Below are 23,689 nucleotides of genomic sequence, written 5' to 3'. Positions count from 1 at the left end.
CACGTTGTTAGCATGTCTACATCTCAGTGTCATTAATAAAATACAGTAATTAACACGTTGTTAGCATGTCTACATCTCAGTGTCATTAATAAAATACAGTAATTAACACGTTGTTAGCATGTCTACATCTCAGTGTCATTAATAAAATACAGTAATTAACACGTTAGCATGTCTACATCTCAGTTTCATTAACAGAATACAGTAATTAACACGTTGTTAGCATGTCTACATCTCAGTGTCATTAACAGAATACAGTAATTAACACGTTGTTAGCATGTCTACATCTCAGTGTCATTAACAGAATACAGTAATTAACACGTTGTTAGCATGTCTACATCTCAGTGTCATTAATAGAATACAGTAATAAACACATTGTTAGCATGTCTACATCTCAGTGTCATTAACAACAGAATACAGTAATTAACACGTTGTTAGCATGTCTACATCTCAGTGTCATTAATAGAATACAGTAATTAACACGTTGTTAGCATGTCTACATCTCAGTGTCATTAACAGAATACAGTAATAACCACATTGTTAGCATGTCTACATCTCAGTGTCATTAACAGAATACAGTAATTAACACGTTGTTAGCATGTCAACATCTCAGTGTCATTAATAGAATACAGTAATAAACACATTGTTAGCATGTCTACATCTCAGTGTCATTAACAGAATACAGTAATTAACACGTTGTTAGCATGTCTACATCTCAGTGTCATTAATAGAATACAGTAATTAACACGTTGTTAGCATGTCTACATCTCAGTGTCATTAACAGAATACAGTAATAACCACATTGTTAGCATGTCTACATCTCAGTGTCATTAACAACAGAATACAGTAATAACCACATTGTTAGCATGTCTACATCTCAGTGTCATTAATAGAATACAGTAATTAACACGTTGTTAGCATGTCTACATCTCAGTGTCATTAACAGAATACAGTAATAACCACATTGTTAGCATGTCTACATCTCAGTGTCATTAACAACAGAATACAGTAATAACCACATTGTTAGCATGTCTACATCTCAGTGTCATTAATAGAATACAGTAATTAACACGTTGTTAGCATGTCTACATCTCAGTGTCATTAACAGAATACAGTAATTAACACGTTGTTAGCATGTCTACATCTCAGTTTCATTAACAGAATACAGTAATTAACACGTTGTTAGCATGTCTACATCTCAGTGTCATTAACAGAATACAGTAATTAACACGTTGTTAGCATGTCTACATCTCAGTGTCATTAACAACAGAATACAGTAATTAACACGTTGTTAGCATGTCTACATCTCAGTGTCATTAATAGAATACAGTAATTAACACGTTGTTAGCATGTCTACATCTCAGTTTCATTAACAGAATACAGTAATTAACACGTTGTTAGCATGTCTACATCTCAGTGTCATTAACAGAATACAGTAATTAACACGTTGTTAGCATGTCTACATCTCAGTGTCATTAACAGAATACAGTAATTAACACGTTGTTAGCATGTCTACATCTGTGTCATTAACAACAGAATACAGTAATTAACACGTTGTTAGCATGTCTACATCTCAGTGTCATTAACAACAGAATACAGTAATAAACACGTTGTTAGCATGTCTACATCTCAGTGTCATTAACAACAGAATACAGTAATAAACACGTTGTTAGCATGTCTACATCTCAGTGTCATTAACAACAGAATACAGTAATAAACACGTTGTTAGCATGTCTACATCTCAGTGTCATTAACAACAGAATACAGTAATTAACACGTTGTTAGCATGTCTACATCTCAGTGTCATTAATAAAATACAGTAATTAACACGTTGTTAGCATGTCTACATCTCAGTGTCATTAATAGAATACAGTAATTAACACATTGTTAGCATGTCTACATCTCAGTGTCATTAACAACAGAATACAGTAATTAACACGTTGTTAGCATGTCTACATCTCAGTGTCATTAATAGAATACAGTAATAAACACGTTGTTAGCATGTCTACATCTCAGTGTCATTAATAAAATACAGTAATTAACACGTTGTTAGCATGTCTACATCTCAGTGTCATTAATAGAATACAGTAATTAACACATTGTTAGCATGTCTACATCTCAGTGTCATTAATAGAATACAGTAATTAACACGTTGTTAGCATGTCTACATCTCAGTGTCATTAATAGAATACAGTAATTAACACGTTGTTAGCATGTCTACATCTCAGTGTCATTAACAGAATACAGTAATAAACACATTGTTAGCATGTCTACATCTCAGTGTCATTAACAACAGAATACAGTAATTAACACGTTGTTAGCATGTCTACATCTCAGTGTCATTAATAGAATACAGTAATTAACACGTTGTTAGCATGTCTACATCTCAGTGTCATTAACAGAATACAGTAATAAACACATTGTTAGCATGTCTACATCTCAGTGTCATTAACAACAGAATACAGTAATTAACACGTTGTTAGCATGTCTACATCTCAGTGTCATTAATAAAATACAGTAATAACCACATTGTTAGCATGTCTACATCTCAGTGTCATTAACAGAATACAGTAATTAACACGTTGTTAGCATGTCTACATCTCAGTGTCATTAATAGAATACAGTAATTAACACGTTGTTAGCATGTCTACATCTCAGTGTCATTAATAGAATACAGTAATAACCACATTGTTAGCATGTCTACATCTCAGTGTCATTAATAGAATACAGTAATTAACACGTTGTTAGCATGTCTACATCTCAGTGTCATTAATAGAATACAGTAATTAACACGTTGTTAGCATGTCTACATCTCAGTGTCATTAATAGAATACAGTAATAACCACATTGTTAGCATGTCTACATCTCAGTGTCATTAACAACAGAATACAGTAATTAACACGTTGTTAGCATGTCTACATCTCAGTGTCATTAATAAAATACAGTAATAACCACATTGTTAGCATGTCTACATCTCAGTGTCATTAACAGAATACAGTAATTAACACGTTGTTAGCATGTCTACATCTCAGTGTCATTAATAGAATACAGTAATTAACACGTTGTTAGCATGTCTACATCTCAGTGTCATTAATAGAATACAGTAATAACCACATTGTTAGCATGTCTACATCTCAGTGTCATTAACCGAATACAGTAATAAACACATTGTTAGCATGTCTACATCTCAGTGTCATTAATAGAATACAGTAATTAACACGTTGTTAGCATGTCTACATCTCAGTGTCATTAACAACAGAATACAGTAATTAACACGTTGTTAGCATGTCTACATCTCAGTGTCATTAATAGAATACAGTAATTAACACGTTGTTAGCATGTCTACATCTCAGTGTCATTAACAGAATACAGTAATAACCACATTGTTAGCATGTCTACATCTCAGTGTCATTAACAGAATACAGTAATTAACACATTGTTAGCATGTCTACATCTCAGTGTCATTAACAGAATACAGTAATTAACACGTTGTTAGCATGTCTACATCTCAGTGTCATTAATAGAATACAGTAATTAACACGTTGTTAGCATGTCTACATCTCAGTGTCATTAATAGAATACAGTAATTAACACATTGTTAGCATGTCTACATCTCAGTGTCATTAATAGAATACAGTAATTAACACGTTGTTAGCATGTCTACATCTCAGTGTCATTAATAGAATACAGTAATTAACACATTGTTAGCATGTCTACATCTCAGTGTCATTAATAGAATACAGTAATAACCACATTGTTAGCATGTCTACATCTCAGTGTCATTAACAGAATACAGTAATTAACACGTTGTTAGCATGTCTACATCTCAGTGTCATTAACAACAGAATACAGTAATTAACACATTGTTAGCATGTCTACATCTCAGTGTCATTAACAACAGAATACAGTAATTAACACGTTGTTAGCATGTCTACATCTCAGTGTCATTAATAGAATACAGTAATAACCACATTGTTAGCATGTCTACATCTCAGTGTCATTAACCGAATACAGTAATTAACACATTGTTAGCATGTCTACATCTCAGTTTCAAGTTAAGCTAGACCCTGTAGACAGCTACAATGTCAAAATCAATTCAGTGAGAATGTAAAACCTGAGCAAATCCAAACAAACAACAACAACAAAAAAACTGTCTTATCTCATCTAACTACAAAACAAATTCCACAGAACAACAATATTTAGTTTACCTCAATCATCTGATTTATTTTGTGATCATGCTGCTGCTCCTGCAGAACAACCAGTATCCTCATCTTTCTCCTGCCGAACCAAACTGCTCTCACACTCAGCCGCTTCCCCTTTCTCTCAGAACAGGCGGTTGAGAAATGGGGAAACATGTTCAGGAGAAGAAGAAAAAAAACACCTCTCCTCCTCTTTCTCTCCAGTCCACTGTTAGCTAACCTTTAGTCTTCTTAGTTGGCTAACTCTCTCTCCACATTCTTCACAGTTAAGCTATCAGCATTCTACACCCAGGCAGCCCCCCTCCCTATCCTCCAGCACCATGCTGACCCCACCCTGCCCTGCTGTAACCCTGGCCTGCTCTGGCCTGCTCTAGCCTGCTCTAGCCTTGTTCTGGCTACTGTTAGCAAGTGTGTTTACTCTCACAGCCAGACTGGATTCCACAGTCCTGCTCCAAGAAAACAAACAATTACCGCTCGCCCCCAAAAAAGATCAATGATGGACAAATAGAGACACAGCTATCAATGTGTTGATAAGCCAATAAGAGCGAGGGTCAACTTTCAGTGGAGATAGAAGAGGATTCCATTATTAACTGCTTGCTGCAATAGCAATCTACAAAAAGGCTTACTATGCGTGTTTCACTTGAAGAAGTGGGCAAACAGATGATTAATTCATCTCCAGGAATGAATGCATAGTCATATGTTGTTGGTATGATATTTTGCTAAGTACCCTGTTGGCCAGAGTCCATCAACTTACAGAAGGATACGTACCCTGTTGGCTAGCTGTAGTGCAGAGGTCCATCAACTTACAGAAGGCTACGTACCGTGTTGGCTAGCTGTAGGCCAGAGTCCATCAACTTACAGAAGGATACGTACCCTGTTGGCTAGCTGTAGGCCATAGTCCATCAACTTACAGAAGGCTACGTACCGTGTTGGCTAGCTGTAGGCCAGAGTCCATCAACTTACAGAAGGCTACATACCCTGTTGGCTAACTGTAGGCCAGAGTCCATCAACTTACAGAAGGCTACGTACCCTGTTGGCTAGCTGTAGGCCAGAGTCCATCAACTTACAGGAGGATACGTACCATGTTGGCTAGCTGTAGACCAGAGTCCATCAACTTACAGAAGGCTACGTACCCTGTTGGCTAGCTGTAGGCCAGAGTCCATCAACTTACAGAAGGATACGTACCGTGTTGGCTAGCTGTAGTCCAGGGTCCATCAACTGAAAGAACTCATCGTTGAGACCGGATTCAAAACTGATGATGCCATCAATCACATCTTCCATCTGAAAGACAAACAGCTCTGGGGTCAGTAGAGGAAGATATATATATGTACATACACACATATACACTACTGTTCAAAAGTTTGGGGTCACCTTGAAATGAGCTTGTTTTTGAAAGAAAAGCACATTTTTTGTCCATTAAAATCACATCAAATTGATCAGAAATACAGTGTCGACATTGTTAATGTTGTAAATGATTATTGTAGTTGGAAATGGCAGATTTTTTATGGAATATCTACATAGGCGTACAGAGTAGAGGTCGACCGATTAATCAGAATGGCCGATTAATTAGAGCCGATTTCAAGTTTTCATAGCAATCGGAAATCTGTATTTTTGGACCCCTTTATTTAATCTTTATTTAACTCGGCAAGTCAGTTAAGAACACATTCTTATTTTCAATGACAGCCTAGGAACGGTTGGTTAACCGCCTCGTTCAGGGGCAGAACGACAGATTTTTACCGTGTCAGCTCGGGCGATTCAATCTTGCAACCTTACAGTTCACTAGTCCAAAGCTCTAACCACCTGATTACATTGCACTCCACGAGGAGCCTCTGCCTGTTACGCGAATGCAGTAAGAAGCCAAGGTAAGTTGCTAGCTAGCATTAAACTTATCTTATAAAAAACAATCAATCAATCATAATCACTAGTTAACTACACATGGTTGATGATATTACTAGTTTATCTAGCGTGTCCTGCGCTGCATATAATCGATGCGGTGCGTATCGTTGCTCCAACGTGTACCTAACCATAAACATCAATGCCTTTCTTAAAATCAATACACAGAAGTATATATTTTTAAACCTGCATCTTTAGCTAAAAGAAATCCAGGTTAGCAGGCAATATTAACCAGGTGAAATTGTGTCACTTCTCTTGCGTTCATTGCACGCAGAGTCAGGGTATATGCAACAGTTTGGGCTGCCAAATTTGCCAGAATTTTACGTAATTATGACATAACATTGAAGGTTGTGCAATGTAACATTGCAGTTAGATAAAATACGGAACGGTTCAGTATTTCACTGAACGAATAAACGTCTTGTTTTCGAGAAGATAGTTTCCAGATTCGACCATATTAATGACCTAAGGCTCGTATTTCTGTGTTATTATGTTATAACTAAGTCTATGATTTGATAGAGCAGTCTGACTGAGCGGTGGTAGGCAGCAGCAGGCTCGTAAGCATTCATTCAACACTTTCCTGCGTTTTGCCAGAAGCTCTTCGCTGTGCTTCAAGCCTATCAACTCCCGAGTTTAGGCTGGTGTAACCGATGTGAAATGGCTAGCTAGTTAGCGGGGTTAAACGTCACTCGCTCTGAGACTTGGAGTAGTTGTTCCCCTTGCTCTGCATGGGTAACGCTGCTTCGAGGGTGGCTGTTGTCGATGTGTTCCTGGTTCGAGCCCAGGTAGCGGGGAGGAGAGTAATGGAAGCTATACTGTTACACTGGCAATACTAAAGTGCCTATAAGAACATCCAATAGTCAAAGCTTAATGAAATACAAATTGTATAGAGAGAAATAGTCCTATATTTCCTATAATAACTACAACCTAAAACTCCTTACCTGGGAATATTGAAGACTCATGTTAAAAGGAACCACCAGCTTTCATATGTTCTCATGTTCTGAGCAAGGAACTTAAAAGTTAGCTTTTTTTATATGGCACATATTGCACTTTTACTTCCTTCTCCAACACTTTGTTTTTGCATTATTTAAACCAAATTGAACATGTTTCATTATTTATTTGAGACTAAATTGATTTTATTGATGTATTATATTAAGTTAAAATAAGTGTTCATTCAGTATTGTTGTAATTGTCATTATTACAAACAAAAAAAAAAAATCGTCCGATTAATCGGTATCGGCGTTGAAAAATCATAATCGGCCGACCTCTAGTACAGAGGCCCATTATCAGCAACCATCACTCCTGTGTTCCAATGGCACGTTGTGTTAGCTAATCCAAGTTTATCATTTTAAAAGGCTAATTGATCATTAGAAAACCCCTTTTGCAATTATGTTAGCACAGCTGAAAACTGTTGTCCTGATTAAAGAAACAATAAAACTGGCCTCCTTTAGACTAGTTGAGTATCTGGAGCATCAGCATTTGTGGGTTCGATTACAGGCTCAAAATGTCCAGAAACAAAAAACTTCTGCTGAAACTCGTCAGTCCATTCTTGTTCTGAGAAATTACGGCTATTCCATGCGAGAAATTGCCAAGAAACTGAAGATATCGTACAACGCTGTGTACTACTCCCTTCACAGAACAGCGCAAACTGTCTCTAACCAGAATAGAAAGAGGAGTGGGAGGCCCCGTTGCACAACGGAGCAAGAGGACGAGTACATTATAGTGTCTAGTTTGAAAAACAGACGCCTCACAAGTCCTCAACTGGCCCTCATTAAATAGTACCCACAAAACACCAGTCTCAATGTCAACAGTGAAGGGGCGACTCCAGGATGCTGGCCTTCTCCCTGGTCTACCTGATACCTGGTCTCCCTGGTACCTGGTCTCCCTGGTACCTGGTCTCCCTGGTACCTGGTCTCCCTGGTACCTGGTCTCCCTGGTACATGGTCTCCCTGGTACATGGTCTCCCTGGTACCTGGTCTCCCTGGTACCTGGTCTCCCTGGTACCTGGTCTCCCTGACACCTGGTCTCCCTGACACCTGGTCTCCCTGACACCTGGTCTCCCTGACACCTGGTCTCCCTGGTACCTGGTCTCCCTGGTACCTGGTCTCCCTGGTACCTGGTCTCTCTGGTACCTGGTCTCTCTGGTACCTGGTCTCTCTGGTACCTGGTCTCTCTGGTACCTGGTCTCTCTGGTACCTGGTCTCTCTGGTACCTGGTCTCTCTGGTACCTTGGGTCAGACATACAGCCAGACTGAGATAGCGTGTTAGACCGGATTAGTCAGGGTGAGTCATACATAGAAAACCTCACTAAAACACTCCACACAGCACTTTATGAATAAGCCACAAATTCTCAAGCCATGAAATATTCTACCACATGGCTTGTTCAGGCTCTCTCCTTCCTTCCTGAAATCCAAACCCTCCTTATTGTCTGAGTAAGACCTTTTTTTGACCAACTGAATTTAAATTCCAGTTAAATTCCATTTTAATACAACTTTTTTCATCCCCCTCAGTGGCAAATTAATTCGATTTTACTCCAGAAGTGCCAAACAAAAAAATCTTGAATCTGCTATGTAATGTGTTTATTCAGGATGAATACAGACCAACAGACAGCGGAGTACACCTTTAACTACAGTCTCTGTGGTGTGAAGTGTGCAGAGGTCATTAGCCTGGAACTGTTGTATTTGACAGAATACTGTTGTACTGAATACACATAGCAAGGTGCAGGAGACAGGGGACAGGGGACAGGAGACAGGAGACAGGAGACAGGAGACAGGAGACAGGAGACAGGAGACAGGAGACAGGAGACAGGAGACAGGAGACAGGAGACAGGAGACAGGAGACAGGAGACAGGAGACAGGAGACAGGGGACAGGGGACAGGAGACAGGGGACAGGGGACAGGAGACAGACAGGCCCCAGACAGACAGACAGACAGACAGACACACAGACAGACAGACAGACAGACAGACAGACAGACAGACAGACAGACAGACAGACCAGCCCCAGTCAGCCAGACAGACAGACAGACAGGCAGACAGACCAGCCCCAGTCAGACAGACAGACAGACCAGCCCCAGTCAGACAGACAGACCAGCCCCAGTCAAACAGACAGACAGACAGACAGACAGACAGACAGACAGACAGACAGACAGACAGACAGGCAGACAGCCAGCCAGCCAGACAGAGACAGGCAGACAGAGAGAGAGAGAGAGACAGACAGACAGACAGAGAGAGACAGACAGAGACAGACATACACAGACAGACAGACAGACAGACAGGCAGGCTAATGTGGAACCAAACACACTGAGACACAGAGAAAGGTGCAGGAGACAAGAGACAAACCAGCCCCAGACAGACAGACAGACAGGCAGCCAGCCAGCCAGACAGAGAGAGACAGAGAGAGACAGACAGACAGACAGGCTAATGTGAAACCAAACACACTGAGCCACAGAGAAAGGTGCAGGAGACAGGAGACAGACCAGCCACACCGTGAGACTTGTCTCCAACAACATGCTATTGTTATTACAGGGGGAACGAACTACTGTTGAATTTTAAAGGAACTGAAAGACCAAGACAGCGTATTATATATATATATATACATGGAACGAACATGTAAGATGTGGTTAAAATGAATATTTTACAGATGGAGGATATTCTAGACGTAATTGCATTATGTTTTGTTGGATAGAATAAAGTTTGATTATTTAGGTCATAGCGTGTTGAAAGGATGTGGTGTGAGTTGACGATTATACAACGTTATAGAAATGTATTGCATAAAACAGAGGTGATTGTCATGTAGAGTAGAACAGGGGTCCTGAAACGTTTCGGGGCCAGGGAAACCGTTTCGGGGCCGGGGAATCCGTTTTGGGGCCAGGGGGGGGGGGGGGGGGGGGGGTCTCCCCCTCGTCATAATAGGAACACAACTTGAGTTTTAAATAAAATGTAAAAAATATAACATACAACAACTTTTACTATGACTTCGGCCGTGCGTGGACGGACAAACCAAGTCTCGGGGCCCCTGGGAAGGAACATTTTGAAGGGCCCGCCTCTTGGCATCGAAGAGAAAATCTAGCACCTTTCTACTCATTTTGTCACGGGGCAGAGAGATTTTTTGTTTGTTGTTGTTGCAGCTTTACAGCTTATATCCTGCAATTCTACACATTTTTTTCCCCATGAGGCAGAGAGAACATTTATCAGTTTTAATTACAGAACATTTATGTTATTCAAAAAATATATTTAAAAAATTGGGGAATACACGTAGTGAGTTGAAAAATTGGCAATTGTTGGAGTATTGTAGATACCAGTGAGCCTCCAGGCCCACGTTGCCTCGGGTCAAGAACATACATGGTAGATTCCTAATAATACATTGTATTGCATTACATACCATACAATTTATTTCACGAATTCCTTGACCAAAATGAGTTTAATCTGGTTCTGTTCATAAGAGATCTGGCCCGTAACCACCGTGCTTCTACACCTGCATTGCTTGCTGTTTGGGGTTTTAGGCTGGGTTTCTGTACAGCACTTTGAGATATCAGCTGATGTACGAAGGGCTTTATAAATACATTTGATTTGATTTGATTTAGTACCTCCTCTTTGTTGGAGCTCAGGCTGAGCACAGCCAATGGGCTGCTGGGAGTGCTGCTGGCTGCAGGCTGGAGCTCGCGGGCGGATCCGGACTGAGGTGAAGGGGAGGCGCCCAGCGTCTGACTGGTCAGTTTGTTCCCCACGGTGGAGGAGAGGTAGTGTTTAACCTGCTGTCTCTGGGAGGCCTGGAGGTGGTACTTGGTGGGGTTCTCCAGGTGGGTCTGAACCTGAAGGAGAGAGAGAGAGACACAGGGGTTAGTTAGAGTAGAGGCCTGGATGGAGAGAGAGGGGGGGGGTGAGAGACAGGGGGGGGGGGGGGGGAGACAGAGAGGGGGGAGAGTGAGAGAAAGAGAGGGGGGGGAGAGTGAGAGACAGAGAGAGGGGATAGTGAGAGACAGAGAGGGGGGATAGTGAGAGACAGATAGGGGGGAGAGTGAGAGACAGAGAGGGGGGAGAGTGAGAGACAGAGAGGGGGGATAGTGAGAGACAGAGAGGGGGGATAGTGAGAGACAGAGAGAGGGGAGAGTGAGAGACAGAGAGGGGGGGCGAGTGAGAGACAGAGAGGGGGCGAGTGAGAGACAGAGAGGGGGGGGAGTGAGAGACAGAGAGGGGGGAGAGTGTGAGACAGAGAGAGGGGAGAGTGAGAGACAGAGAGAGTGGAGAGTGGAGAGAGAGAGAGAGGGGAGAGTGAGACAGAGAGGGGGGATAGTGAGAGAGAGAGGGGGAGAGTGAGAGACAGATAGGGGGGAGAGTGAGAGACAGAGAGGGGGGAGAGTGAGAGACAGAGAGGGGGGATAGTGAGAGACAGAGAGAGGGGAGAGTGAGAGACAGAGAGGGGGGGCGAGTGAGAGACAGAGAGGGGGCGAGTGAGAGACAGAGAGGGGGGGAGTGAGAGACAGAGAGGGGGAGAGTGTGAGACAGAGAGAGGGGAGAGTGAGAGACAGAGAGGGGGGATAGTGAGAGACAGAGAGGGGGGATAGTGAGAGACAGAGAGGAGGGAGAGTGAGAGACAGAGAGGGGGGAGAGTGAGAGACAGAGAGGGGGGAGAGTGAGACAGAGAGGGGGGATAGTGAGAGAGAGAGGGGGAGAGTGAGAGACAGATAGGGGGGAGAGTGAGAGACAGAGAGGGGGGAGAGTGAGAGACAGAGAGGGGGGATAGTGAGAGACAGAGAGAGGGGAGAGTGAGAGACAGAGAGGGGGGGCGAGTGAGAGACAGAGAGGGGGCGAGTGAGAGACAGAGAGGGGGGGAGTGAGAGACAGAGAGGGGGGAGAGTGTGAGACAGAGAGAGGGGAGAGTGAGAGACAGAGAGAGTGGAGAGTGGAGAGAGAGAGAGAGGGGAGAGTGAGAGACAGAGAGGGGGGGTAGTGAGAGACAGAGAGGGGGGAGAGTGAGAGACAGAGAGAGGGGAGAGTGAGAGACAGAGAGAGGGGAGAGTGAGAGACAGAGAGAGGGGATAGTGAGAGACAGAGAGGGGGGAGAGTGAGAGACAGAGAGGGGGGAGAGTGAGAGACAGAGAGGGGGGAGAGTGAGAGACAGAGAGAGGGGAGAGAGACAGAGGGGGGGGAGAGTGAGAGACAGAGAGAGGGGAGAGTGAGAGACAGAGAGAGGGGAGAGTGAGAGACAGAGAGAGGGGAGAGTGAGAGACAGAGAGAGGGGAGAGTGAGAGACAGAGAGAGGGGAGAGTGAGAGACAGAGAGAGGGGAGAGTGAGAGACAGAGAGAGGGGAGAGTGAGAGACAGAGAGAGGGGAGAGTGAGAGACAGAGAGGGGGGGATAGTGAGAGACAGAGAGGGGGGAGAGTGAGAGACAGAGAGAGGGGAGAGTGGAGAGAGAGAGGGGGGGGAGAGTGAGAGACAGAGAGAGGGGAGAGTGGAGAGAGAAAGAGGGAGAGATGGGAAGTCATTGAGGAAAGGCAGATATCATGTTGTTATAGTGCACTGTAAGACCTGTCATCAACATGTACGGCCTCCTTAGAAATGTAACATACTATCTGCAACAGCTCCCACTTCGATTTAAAACGTGTGTGGTCAAAAGCAAACCCAGTCCTCCCTAAACCCAGTCCTCCCCAAACCCAGTCCTCCCTAAACCCAGTCCTCCCTAAACCCAGTCCTCCCCAAACCCAGTCCTCCCTAAACCCAGTCCTCCCTAAACCCAGTCCTCCCCAAACCCAGTCCTCCTCAAACCCAGTCCTCCCCAAAACTAACACAGTCCTCCCCAAAACTAACACAGTCCTCCTCAAACCCAGTCCTCCCCAAACCCAACACAGTCCTCCTCAAACCCAGTCCTCCCTAAACCCAGTCCTCCCTAAACCAAGTCCTCCCCAAACCCAGTCCTCCCTAAACCCAGTCCTCCCTAAACCCAGTCCTCCCCAAACCAAGTCCTCCCCAAAACCAGTCCTCCCTAAACCAGTCCTCCCTAAACCAAGTCCTCCTCAAACCCAGTCCTCCCCAAACCCAACACAGTCCTTCCCAAACCCAGTCCTCCCTAAACCCAGTCCTCCCTAAACCCAGTCCTCCCTAAACCCAGTCCTCCCTAAACCCAGTCCTCCCTAAACCCAGTCCTCCCTAAACCCAGTCCTCCCCAAAACTAACACAGTCCTCCTCAAACCCAGTCCTCCCTAAACCCAGTCCTCCCCAAACCCAGTCCTCCCCAAACCCAGTCCTCCCCAAACCCAGTCCTCCCTAAACCCAACACAGTCCTTCCCAAACCCAACACAGTCCTTCCCAAACCCAACACAGTCCTTCCCAAACCCAGTCCTCCCCAAACCCAGTCTTCCCCAAACCCAGTCTTCCCCAAACCCAGTCTTCCCCAAACCCAGTCTTCCCCAAACCCAGTCTTCCCCAAACCCAGTCTTCCCCAAACCCAGTCTTCCCCAAACCCAGTCTTCCCCAAACCCAGTCTTCCCCAAACCCAGTCTTCCCCAAACCCAGTCTTCCCCAAACCCAGTCTTCCCCAAACCCAGTCTTCCCCAAACCCAGTCCTCCCCAAACCCAGTCCTCCCCAAACCCAGTCCTCCCATAACCCAGTCCTCCCATAACCCAGTCCTCCCATAACCCAGTCCTCCCATAACCCAGTCCTCCCATAACCCAACACAGTCCTTCCCAAACCCAACACAGTCCTCCCCAAACCCAGTCCTCCCCAAACCCAGTCCTCCCCAAACCCAGTCCTCCTCAAACCCAGTCCTCCCCAAACCCAGTCCTCCCCAAACCCAGTCCTTCCCAAACTTAGTCCTCCTCAAACTTAGTCCTCCTCAAACCCAGTCCTCCCCAAACCCAGTCCTCCTCAAACCCAGTCCTCCTCAAACCCAGTCCTCCTCAAACTTAGTCCTCCCCAAACCCAGTCCTCCCTAAACCCAACACAGTCCTCCCCAAACCCAGTCCTCCCCAAACCCAGTCCTCCCCAAACCCAGTCCTCCCCAAACCCAACACAGTCCTCCTCAAACCCAGTCCTCCCTAAACCCAGTCCTCCTCAAACCCAGTCCTCCCTAAACCAAGTCCTCCCCAAACCCAGTCCTCCCTAAACCAAGTCCTCCCCAAACCCAACACAGTCCTTCCCAAACCCAGTACTCCCTAAACCCAGTCCTCCCTAAACCCAGTCCTCCCCAAACCCAGTCCTCCCCTAACCCAACACAGTCCTTCCCAAACACAGTCCTCCTCAAACCCAGTCCTCCTCAAACCCAGTCCTCCTCAAACCCAGTCCTCCTCAAACCCAGTCCTCCTCAAACCCAGTCCTCCTCAAACCCAGTCCTCCCCAAACCCAGTCCTCCCCAAACCCAGTCCTCCCCAAACCCAGTCCTCCCCAAACCCAGCCTCCCTAAAACTAACACAGTCCTCCCCAAACCCAGTCCTCCCCAAACCCAGTCCTCCCCAAACCCAGTCCTCCCAAAAACCCAGTCCTCCCCAAAACTAACACAGTCCTCCCTAAACCCAGTCCTCCTCAAACCCAGTCCTCCCCAAACCCAGTCCTCCCCAAACCCAGTCCTCCCTAAACCCAGTCCTCCCCAAACCCAACAAAGTCTTCCTCAAACCCAGTCCTCCTCAAACCCAGTCCTCCCTAAACCCAGTCCTCCCTAAACCCAGTCCTCCCCAAACCCTCCCATCCCCAAGCGCAATCCTCCCCAAGCCCCCCCAAAATCCACCCCCCCCCCAAAACCCAGTCCTTCCAAAGCCCTTACCAAGAACAGCCCTCGACAAGCCCTCCTCAAGACCAGCCCTCCCCAAGACCAGCCCTCCCCAAGACCAGCCCTCCCCAAGACCAGCCCTCCCCAAGACCAGCCCTCCCCAAGACCAGCCCTCCCCAAGACCAGCCCTCCCCAAGACCAGCCCTCCCCAAGACCAGCCCTCCCCAAGACCAGCCCTCCCCAAGACCAGCCCTCCCCAAGACCAGCCCTCCCCAAGACCAGCCCTCCCCAAGACCAGCCCTCCCCAAGACCAGCCCTCCTCAAGACCAGCCCTCCTCAAGACCAGCCCTCCTCAAGACCAGCCCTCCCCAAGACCAGCCCTCCCCAAGACCAGCCCTCCTCAAGACCAGCCCTCCTCAAGACCAGCCCTCCTCAAGACCAGCCCTCCTCAAGACCAGCCCTCCTCAAGACCAGCCCTCCTCAAGACCAGCCCTCCTCAAGACCAGCCCTCCTCAAGACCAGCCCTCCTCAAGACCAGCCCTCCTCAAGACCAGCCCTCCTCAAGACCAGCCCTCCTCAAGACCAGCCCTCCTCAAGACCAGCCCTCCTCAAGACCAGCCCTCCTCAAGACCAGCCCTCCTCAAGACCAGCCCTCCTCAAGACCAGCCCTCCTCAAGACCAGCCCTCCTCAAGACCAGCCCTCCTCAAGACCAGCCCTCCTCAAGACCAGCCCTCCTCAAGACCAGCCCTCCCCAAGACCAGCCCTCCTCAAGACCAGCCCTCCCCAAGACCAGCCCTCCTCAAGCCCAGCCCTCCTCAAGACCAGCCCTCCTCAAGACCAGCCCTCCTCAAGACCAGCCCTCCTCAAGACCAGCCCTCCTCAAGACCAGCCCTCCTCAAGACCAGCCCTCCTCAAGACCAGCCCTCCCCAAGACCAGCCCTCCCCAAGACCAGCCCTCCCCAAGACCAGCCCTCCCCAAGACCAGCCCTCCCCAAGACCAGCCCTCCTCAAGCCCAGCCCTCCTCAAGCCCAGCCCTCCCCAAGACCAGCCCTCCCCAAGACCAGCCCTCCCCAAGACCAGCCCTCCCCAAGACCAGCCCTCCCCAAGACCAGCCCTCCTCAAGACCAGCCCTCCTCAAGACCAGCCCTCCTCAAGACCAGCCCTCCTCAAGACCAGCCCTCCTCAAGACCAGCCCTCCTCAAGACCAGCCCTCCTCAAGACCAGCCCTCCTCAAGACCAGCCCTCCTCAAGACCAGCCCTCCTCAAGACCAGCCCTCCTCAAGACCAGCCCTCCCCAAGACCAGCCCTCCCCAAGACCAGCCCTCCCCAAGACCAGCCCTCCCCAAGACCAGCCCTCCTCAAGACCAGCCCTCCTCAAGACCAGCCCTCCTCAAGACCAGCCCTCCTCAAGACCAGCCCTCCTCAAGACCAGCCCTCCTCAAGACCAGCCCTCCTCAAGACCAGCCCTCCCCAAGACCAGCCTTCCTCAAGACCAGCCCTCCTCACGACCAGCCCTCAAGACCAGCCCTCCTCAAGACCAGCCCTCCTCAAGACCAGCCCTCCCCCTCCAGGGCATGATGTATTGACAGTAGATGTAGGGAAACAGGTAGGACAGGCTGAAAGTGATGTGATTCATACCCATGTTGCTGATGGTCCATGTGTTTGGGGGACTGCAGGACTCCTGCACTATAGTATCTTATTATCATGTCTGCAATTCTGGAACCCTTCAATTGTCATTTCTTTGACACACAAACAGACCAGGCGTTTATAGTGAATTGCAAACCCAACAGCCCCCCGAGAGCTTCAGGAAAGTCATGACCTTGCCTTGAGGACCTCCACAGGGACCTGGGCAGGGGGTGGTCATATGACCTTACCTGGAGGACCTCCACAGGGACCTGAACAGGGGGTGGTCATAAGACCTTACCTTGAGGACCTCCACAGGAACCTGGGCAGGGGGTGGTCATATGACCTTACCTGGAGGACCTCCACAGGGACCTGAACAGGGGGTGGTCATAAGACCTTACCTTGAGGACCTCCACAGGAACCTGGGCAGGGGGTGGTCATATGACCTTACCTTGAGGACCTCCACAGGGACCTGGGCAGGGGGTGGTCATATGACCTACCTTGAGGACCTCCACAGGAACCTGGGCAGGAGGTGGTCATATGACCTTACCTTGAGGACCTCCACAGGAACCTCGGCAGGGGGTGGTCATATGACCTACCTTGAGGACCTCCACAGGAACCTGGGCAGGGGGTGGTCATATGACCTTACCTTGAGGACCTCCACAGGAACATGGGCAGGGGGTGGTCATAAGACCTTACCTTGAGGACCTCAACAGGGACCTGGGCAGGGGGTGGTCATATGATCTTACCTTGAGGACCTCCACAGGAACCTGGGCAGGGGGTGGTCGGGCTCCGGTATGCTCTGGGGCCATGGAGATGGCTGGGGAGGAGTCGGTGGTGCGTAGCTGGGCCGAGGAGACCTGCTGCTGGGCCTCTCTCCTCTCCTGGTCCCTGGCCTGCTGGCGCATCAGCTCCTGCCTCATCAACACCCGAGACGTCATCACTGAGCTGGAGGAGAGACACGCCGTATCAGAGGGGGGTGAAGACAGGCTGCAGGCGGAGGGAAGGGGGACAGAGTCAGGTCAGTTTAAAAAACACATAAAGTGCATCCGGAAAGTATTCAGACCCCTTCCTCCACATTTGGTTAAGTTACAGCCGTATTCTAAAATCGATTAAATTAAATATTTTCCTCATCAATCTACACACAATACCCCATAATGACAAAGCAAAAACAGGTTTTTAAGAACTGTTTGCTAATTTATTAATAATAAAAACAGAAATAGCTTATTTAAGTATTCCCACCCTTTGCTATGAGACTCGAAATTGAGCTCAGGTGCATCCTGTTTCCATTGATCATCCTTGAGATGTTTCTACAACTTGATTGGAGTCCACCTGTGATAAATTCAATTGATTGGACATGATTTGGAAAGGCACACACCTCTCTATATAAGGTCCCACAGTTGACAGTGCATTTCAGAGCAAAAACCAAGCCATGAGGTTGAAGGAATTGTCAGTAGAGCTCCGAGACAGGATTGTGTCGAGGCACAGGTGTGCCAAGCTTTTAGCGTCATACCCAAGAAGACTCAAGGCTGTAATCGCTGCCAAACGTGCTTCAACAAAGTACTGAGTAAAGGGTCTGAATACTTGTGATTTTCAGTTTTTTATTTTGAATGAATGAGTGAAAGTCATTGTGGGGTGTTGTGTGTAGATAAACAAGGGGGAAAAACAATTTAAAACGTTTTAGAATAAGGCTGGAACGTAACAAAATGTGGAAAGAAGTCAAAGGGTCTGAATCATTTCCGACAGCACTGAACACATTAAAACAGGCTGTAGGGGGGAGAGGATAACCTGATGAAATGTATTTATAGCTGTCTTGTAGTTTGTAATGTATTTATAGCTGTCGTGTAGTTTGTAATGTATTTATAGCTGTCTTGTAGTTTGTACTGTATTTATAGCTGTCTTGTAGTTTGTACTGTATTTATAGCTGTCTTGTAGTTTGTACTGTATTGATGTAATTTGTTCTGTTCTCAGGGCACCATTGTAAATTAGGCATTTGTCTCAAAGGGGGGGGTTCCCCTGAATAAATAAAAAGTTAATAAAAAAACAAGACGAGTCAGTCTCCCTGATAAAGAGGCAGACCTCAGCGAGAAATAGAAGTGACGATATTATGTAGTTACAACAATACGTAGCAAAGTTGAGGTCAGAGTTCAGATGGCTTGTTACATTAGAACAGTTACATTATAGAAGAAGTCCGTTTACACAAGACAGAGACAACTGAAAGTACAGAAGACTATTTCACAAGACTCTGTGGTCACATGTAGATGGATACATTTCCATTCAGCGAAATAACAGCTCATGACTCACTCACTGGGAAGCACCTGGATCTGAACTAAAAAACAAACAACACATTAAACACCCTTGTCCCCTTACACAGAGGACCCTAACCCTCTTCTGTAAACATCATCTTTCTCAAAGTGTATTCTGGTTGATTCAGTCACTGGGAAGCCCCAGGACCCGAGACGAGGAGATGCGGGAATATAAAGAAAAACCAGTGACGGGCAACTTTGATGGGAGCCACAAAAAATCTGAACTCATCAGTAGCCTGTGGTTCTGAACTCATCAGTAGCCTGTGGTTCTGAACTCATCAGTAGCCCGTGGTTCTGAACTCATCAGTAGCCCGTGGTTCTGATCTCATCAGTGGTTCTGAACTCATCAGTAGCCCGTGGTTCTGAACTCATCAGTAGCCTGTGGTTCTGAACTCATCAGTAGCCCGTGGTTCTGAACTCATCAGTAGCCCGTGGTTCTGATCTCATCAGTGGTTCTGAACTCATCAGTAGCCCGTGGTTCTGATCTCATCAGTGGTTCTGAACTCATCAGTAGCCCGTGGTTCTGATCTCATCAGTGGTTCTGAACTCATCAGTAGCCCGTGGTTCTGAACTCATCAGTAGCCCTGAACCCATCAGTAGCCCGTGGTTCTGAACTCATCAGTAGCCCTGAACTCATCAGTAGCCCGTGGTTCTGATCTCATCAGTGGCCCGTGGTTCTGAACTCATCTGTGGTTCTGATCTCATCAGTAGCCCGTGGTTCTGTGTAACCACATCCATACCCACAAATGCAGTCAGAACCGGAACTAGCCACCTCGCCAGCAAAACATTTTAAGCGGTCCCACCCTCTTGATAGCAGAGAGAATTTTTGTTTACATTTTTAGAGTTAATTTCCTTCAATTCTACACATTTTGCCATGGGGCATAGATAACGTGTTGGAGTTTTAAAGCACGTTTGCGTCAATTCTACACATTTGTGCTCCGATTCTTGAAGCTGGTTGGGCCTAAGACTAATTTTCCAACTTTCTTTTCATCATCTAAATGTATTTCTTTGCAGAAATGCCTTTTTGAGCATGTGGACTTTCATGTGCCTTAATAACAAACCTGTATGTAATCTGTAAATATACATCAAATGTGAAAATCACAAAGCTGTTTAGACACAGAGAAAATACAGAATCTCGCCTAGCCATGATTGGTTGAGATAATAAGGGGGGCTGGGACATTCAGGAGAAACAGAGTTTGTATATGATCTACCTCACTTGCTTTGGCAATGTTAACACATGTTTCCCATGCCAATAAAGCCCCTTGAATTGAATTGAGTCCATTCTGTCACTCAAGGCTTCTCTGTCAAATAGCACATCCTGTTCTCTACTAACGCGGACATTTGAAAGATCCATATATCATGTACTCATATTTTCATCATGGACAACATGCAAAGTGTAGCTAAAGCTTTCAATTTTCTTTGAATTTAAAAAAAAAAACTTTTTGTAACTAGGCAAGTCAGTTAAGAACAAATTGTTATTTTCAATGACGGCCTAGGAACGGTGTGTTAACTGCCTTGTTCAGGGGCAGAACGACAGATTTTTAACCTTGTCGGCTTGGGGATTCGATCTTGCAACCATTTCAGTTACTAGTCCAACGCTCTAACCACTAGGCTACCTGCTGGTTACTGGCCCAACGCTCTAACCACTAGGCTACCTGCCGGTTACTGGCCCAACGCTCTAACCACTAGGCTACCTGCCGGTTACTGGCCCAACGCTCTAACCACTAGGCTATCTGCTGGTTACTGACCCAACGCTCTAACCACTAGGCTATCTGCTGGTTACTGGCCCAACGCTCTAACCACTGGGCTACCTGCTGGTTACTAGTCCAACTCTAACCACTAGGCTACCTGCTGGTTACTGGCCCAACACTCTAACCACTAGGCTACCTGCTGGTTACTAGTGCAACTCTCTAACCACTAGGCTACCTGCTGGTTACTGGCCCAACGCTCTAACCACTAGGCTATCTGCTGGTTACTGGCCCAACGCTCTAACCACTAGGCTACCTGCTGGTTACTAGTCCAACGCTCTAACCACTAGGCTACCTGCTGGTTACTGGCCCAACGCTCTAACCACTAGGCTACCTGCTGGTTACTAGTCCAACGCTCTAACCACTAGGCTACCTGCTGGTTACTAGTCCAACGCTCTAACCACTAGGCTACCTGCTGCTGACTAGTCCAACGCTCTAACCACTAGGCTACCTGCTGGTTACTGACCCAACGCTCTAACCACTAGGCTACCTGCTGGTTACTAGTCCAACGCTCTAACCACTAGGCTACCTGCTGCTTACTAGTCCAACGCTCTAACCACTAGGCTACCTGCTGGTTACTGACCCAACGCTCTAACCACTAGGCTACCTGCTGGTTACTGGCCCAACGCTCTAACCACTAGGCTACCTGCTGGTTACTAGGCCAACGCTCTAACCACTAGGCTACCTGCTGGTTACTAGTCCAACGCTCTAACCACTAGGCTACCTGCTGGTTACTAGTCCAACGCTCAAACCACTAGGCTACCTGCTGGTTACTAGTCCAACGCTCTAACCACTAGGCTACCTGCTGCTTACTAGTCCAACGCTCTAACCACTAGGCTACCTGCTGGTTACTGACCCAACGCTCTAACCACTAGGCTACCTGCTGGTTACTAGTCCAACGCTCTAACCACTAGGCTACCTGCTGCTTACTAGTCCAACGCTCTAACCACTAGGCTACCTGCTGGTTACTGACCCAACGCTCTAACCACTAGGCTACCTGCTGGTTACTAGTCCAACACTCTAACCACTAGGCTACCTGCTGGTTACTAGTCCAATGCTCTAACCACTAGGCTACCTGCTGGTTACTGGCCCAACGCTCTAACCACTAGGCTACCTGCTGGTTACTAGTCCAACGCTCTAACCACTAGGCTACCTGCTGGTTACTAGTCCAACGCTCTAACCACTAGGCTACCTGCTGCTTACTAGTCCAACGCTCTAACCACTAGGCTACCTGCTGGTTACTGACCCAACGCTCTAACCACTAGGCTACCTGCTGGTTACTGGCCCAACGCTCTAACCACTAGGCTATCTGCCGCAATAACAGTGTTGTCCTGAATAGAGCTGCTGGTATCGACACAGTTCTGTCTTCTGTGGCTAAAAGCAGTCTGGTTGAAGCCGAGTGGAAATTATTATTTAAGTGTCTCAGTTTGCTGTGAATCATCATAATTCATACACCGGTAAGAGTCTACAGTTAAAATGCCAAGAATGAGCTTATATTATTGGCTCAAACGAAAAAGTTGTTTTCATTGTTAGCTATTGTTCGCTAGACAGCTAGCTAGTTAGCCAGTAGCATACAGGTAACGTTATAAACAGCTAGCTAGCCAGTTGCATACAGGTAACGTTATAAACAGCTAGCTAGCCAGTTGCATACAGGTAACGTTATAAACAGCTAGCTAGCCAGTTGCATACAGGTAACGTTATAAACAGCTAGCTAGCCAGTTGCATTCAGGTAACATTATAAACAGCTAGCTAGCCAGTTGCATACAGGTAACGTTATAAACAGCTAGCTAGCCAGTTGCATTCAGGTAACATTATAAACAGCTAGCTAGCTAGCCAGTAGCATACAGTTAATGTTATAGCCAGCTAGCTAGCCAGTTTCATTCTGCTGTTTAATATTAATTGTGAATGTGCTAAACCATGCACGATACGATACTAATCTTTGTCAGTTTGTCATGTTTAACTAGCTACCGAAAATAGCAACTGTGGTGTGAATGATAATCGATTAGCAAGCTAATCAAACTAGTCACCTCCCTGACCAAGGCCCTTCTCCCCTGATGGCTCAGTTTGGCCAGGCGTCCAGCTCTAGGAAGAGTCTTGATGGTTCCAAACTTCTTCCATTTAAGAATGATGGAGGCCAATGTGTTCATGGGGATCTTCAATGATGCAGAATTTTGCCTCGACACAATCCTATCTCGGAGCTCTACTGACAATTCCTTCAACCTCATGGCTTGGTTTTTGTTCTGAAATGCACTGTCAACTGTGGGACCTTATATAGACAGGTGTGTGCCTTTCCAAATCATGTCCAATCAATTGAATTTACCACAGGTGGACTCCAATTAAGTTGTAGAAACATCTCAAGGATGATCAATGGAAACAGGATGCACCTGAGCTCAATTTCGAGTCTCATAGCAAAGGGTCTGAATTTAATTTAAATACATTTGCAAAAATTTCTTGAAAACCTGTTTTTGCTTTGTCATTATGTTGTATTGTGATGTCATTATGGGGTATTGTGATGTCATTATGGGGTATTGTGATGTCATTATGGGGTATTGTGATGCCATTGCTTCTGAAGCTAAGCAGGGTTGGTCCTGGTCAGTCCCTGGATGGGAGACCAGATGCTGCTGGAAGTGGTGTTGGAGGGCCAGTAGGAGGCACTCTTTCCTCTGGTCTAAAAAATATCCCAATGCCCCAGGGCAGTGATTGGGGACACTGCCCTGTGTAGGGTGCCGTCTTTCGGATGGGACATTAAACGGGTGTCCTGACTCTCTGAGGTCATTAAAGATCCCATGGCACTTATCGTAAGAGTAGGGGTGTTAACCCCGGTGTCCTGGCTAAATCCCCAATCTGGCCCTCAAACCATCATGGTCACCTAATAATCCCCAGTTTACAATTGGCTCATTCATCCCCCTCCTCTTCCCTGTAACTATTCCCCAGGTCGTTGCTGCAAATGAGTTAATGTTCTCAGTCAACTTACCTGGTAAAATAACGGTAAAATAAATAAAATTGTGATGCCATTATGGGGTATTGTGATGTCATTATGGGGTTTTGTGTGTAGATTGATGATGAAATAAAATAATTTAATCCATTTTAGTATAAGGCTGTAACATAACAAAATGTGGAAAAAGTCAAGGGGTCTGAATACTACAAAAGGGGGTTGCCCATTCCTTCACTAAACAGCCAGAAATTCCCACAAGAATTTGGCCTTGCAGAAACATTTACT

General features: G+C 46.3%; 1 protein-coding gene across 7 annotated transcripts in view; it reads right to left on the bottom strand.

The window, feature by feature from the left end:
* The window catches only part of tfe3a (transcription factor binding to IGHM enhancer 3a), an 86,108-nt gene that overhangs the window by 22,856 nt on the left and 39,563 nt on the right, over positions 1–23,689 (bottom strand). For 6 of the 7 annotated variants that reach the window (XM_055891061.1, XM_055891066.1, XM_055891065.1 and 3 more), the window contains 3 exons: positions 17,165–17,405; positions 10,673–10,897; positions 5,382–5,477 (listed from right to left, as the gene is read on the bottom strand). In XM_055891061.1, coding sequence (XP_055747036.1) covers positions 5,382–5,477; positions 10,673–10,897; positions 17,165–17,356 — 513 coding nt within the window. In that variant the 5' untranslated portion in view covers positions 17,357–17,405. The remainder of the gene's footprint in view (positions 1–5,381; positions 5,478–10,672; positions 10,898–17,164; positions 17,406–23,689) is intronic. The other variant, XM_055891062.1, reaches the window with a different exon arrangement.

This window comes from Salvelinus fontinalis, chromosome 31, assembly GCF_029448725.1.
Source record: "Salvelinus fontinalis isolate EN_2023a chromosome 31, ASM2944872v1, whole genome shotgun sequence".
In the NCBI taxonomy this organism is placed as follows: Eukaryota; Metazoa; Chordata; class Actinopteri; order Salmoniformes; family Salmonidae; genus Salvelinus; species Salvelinus fontinalis.
Note: the sequence above shows the minus strand (reverse complement) of the source record. Positions and strands in the feature narration are given on the sequence as shown.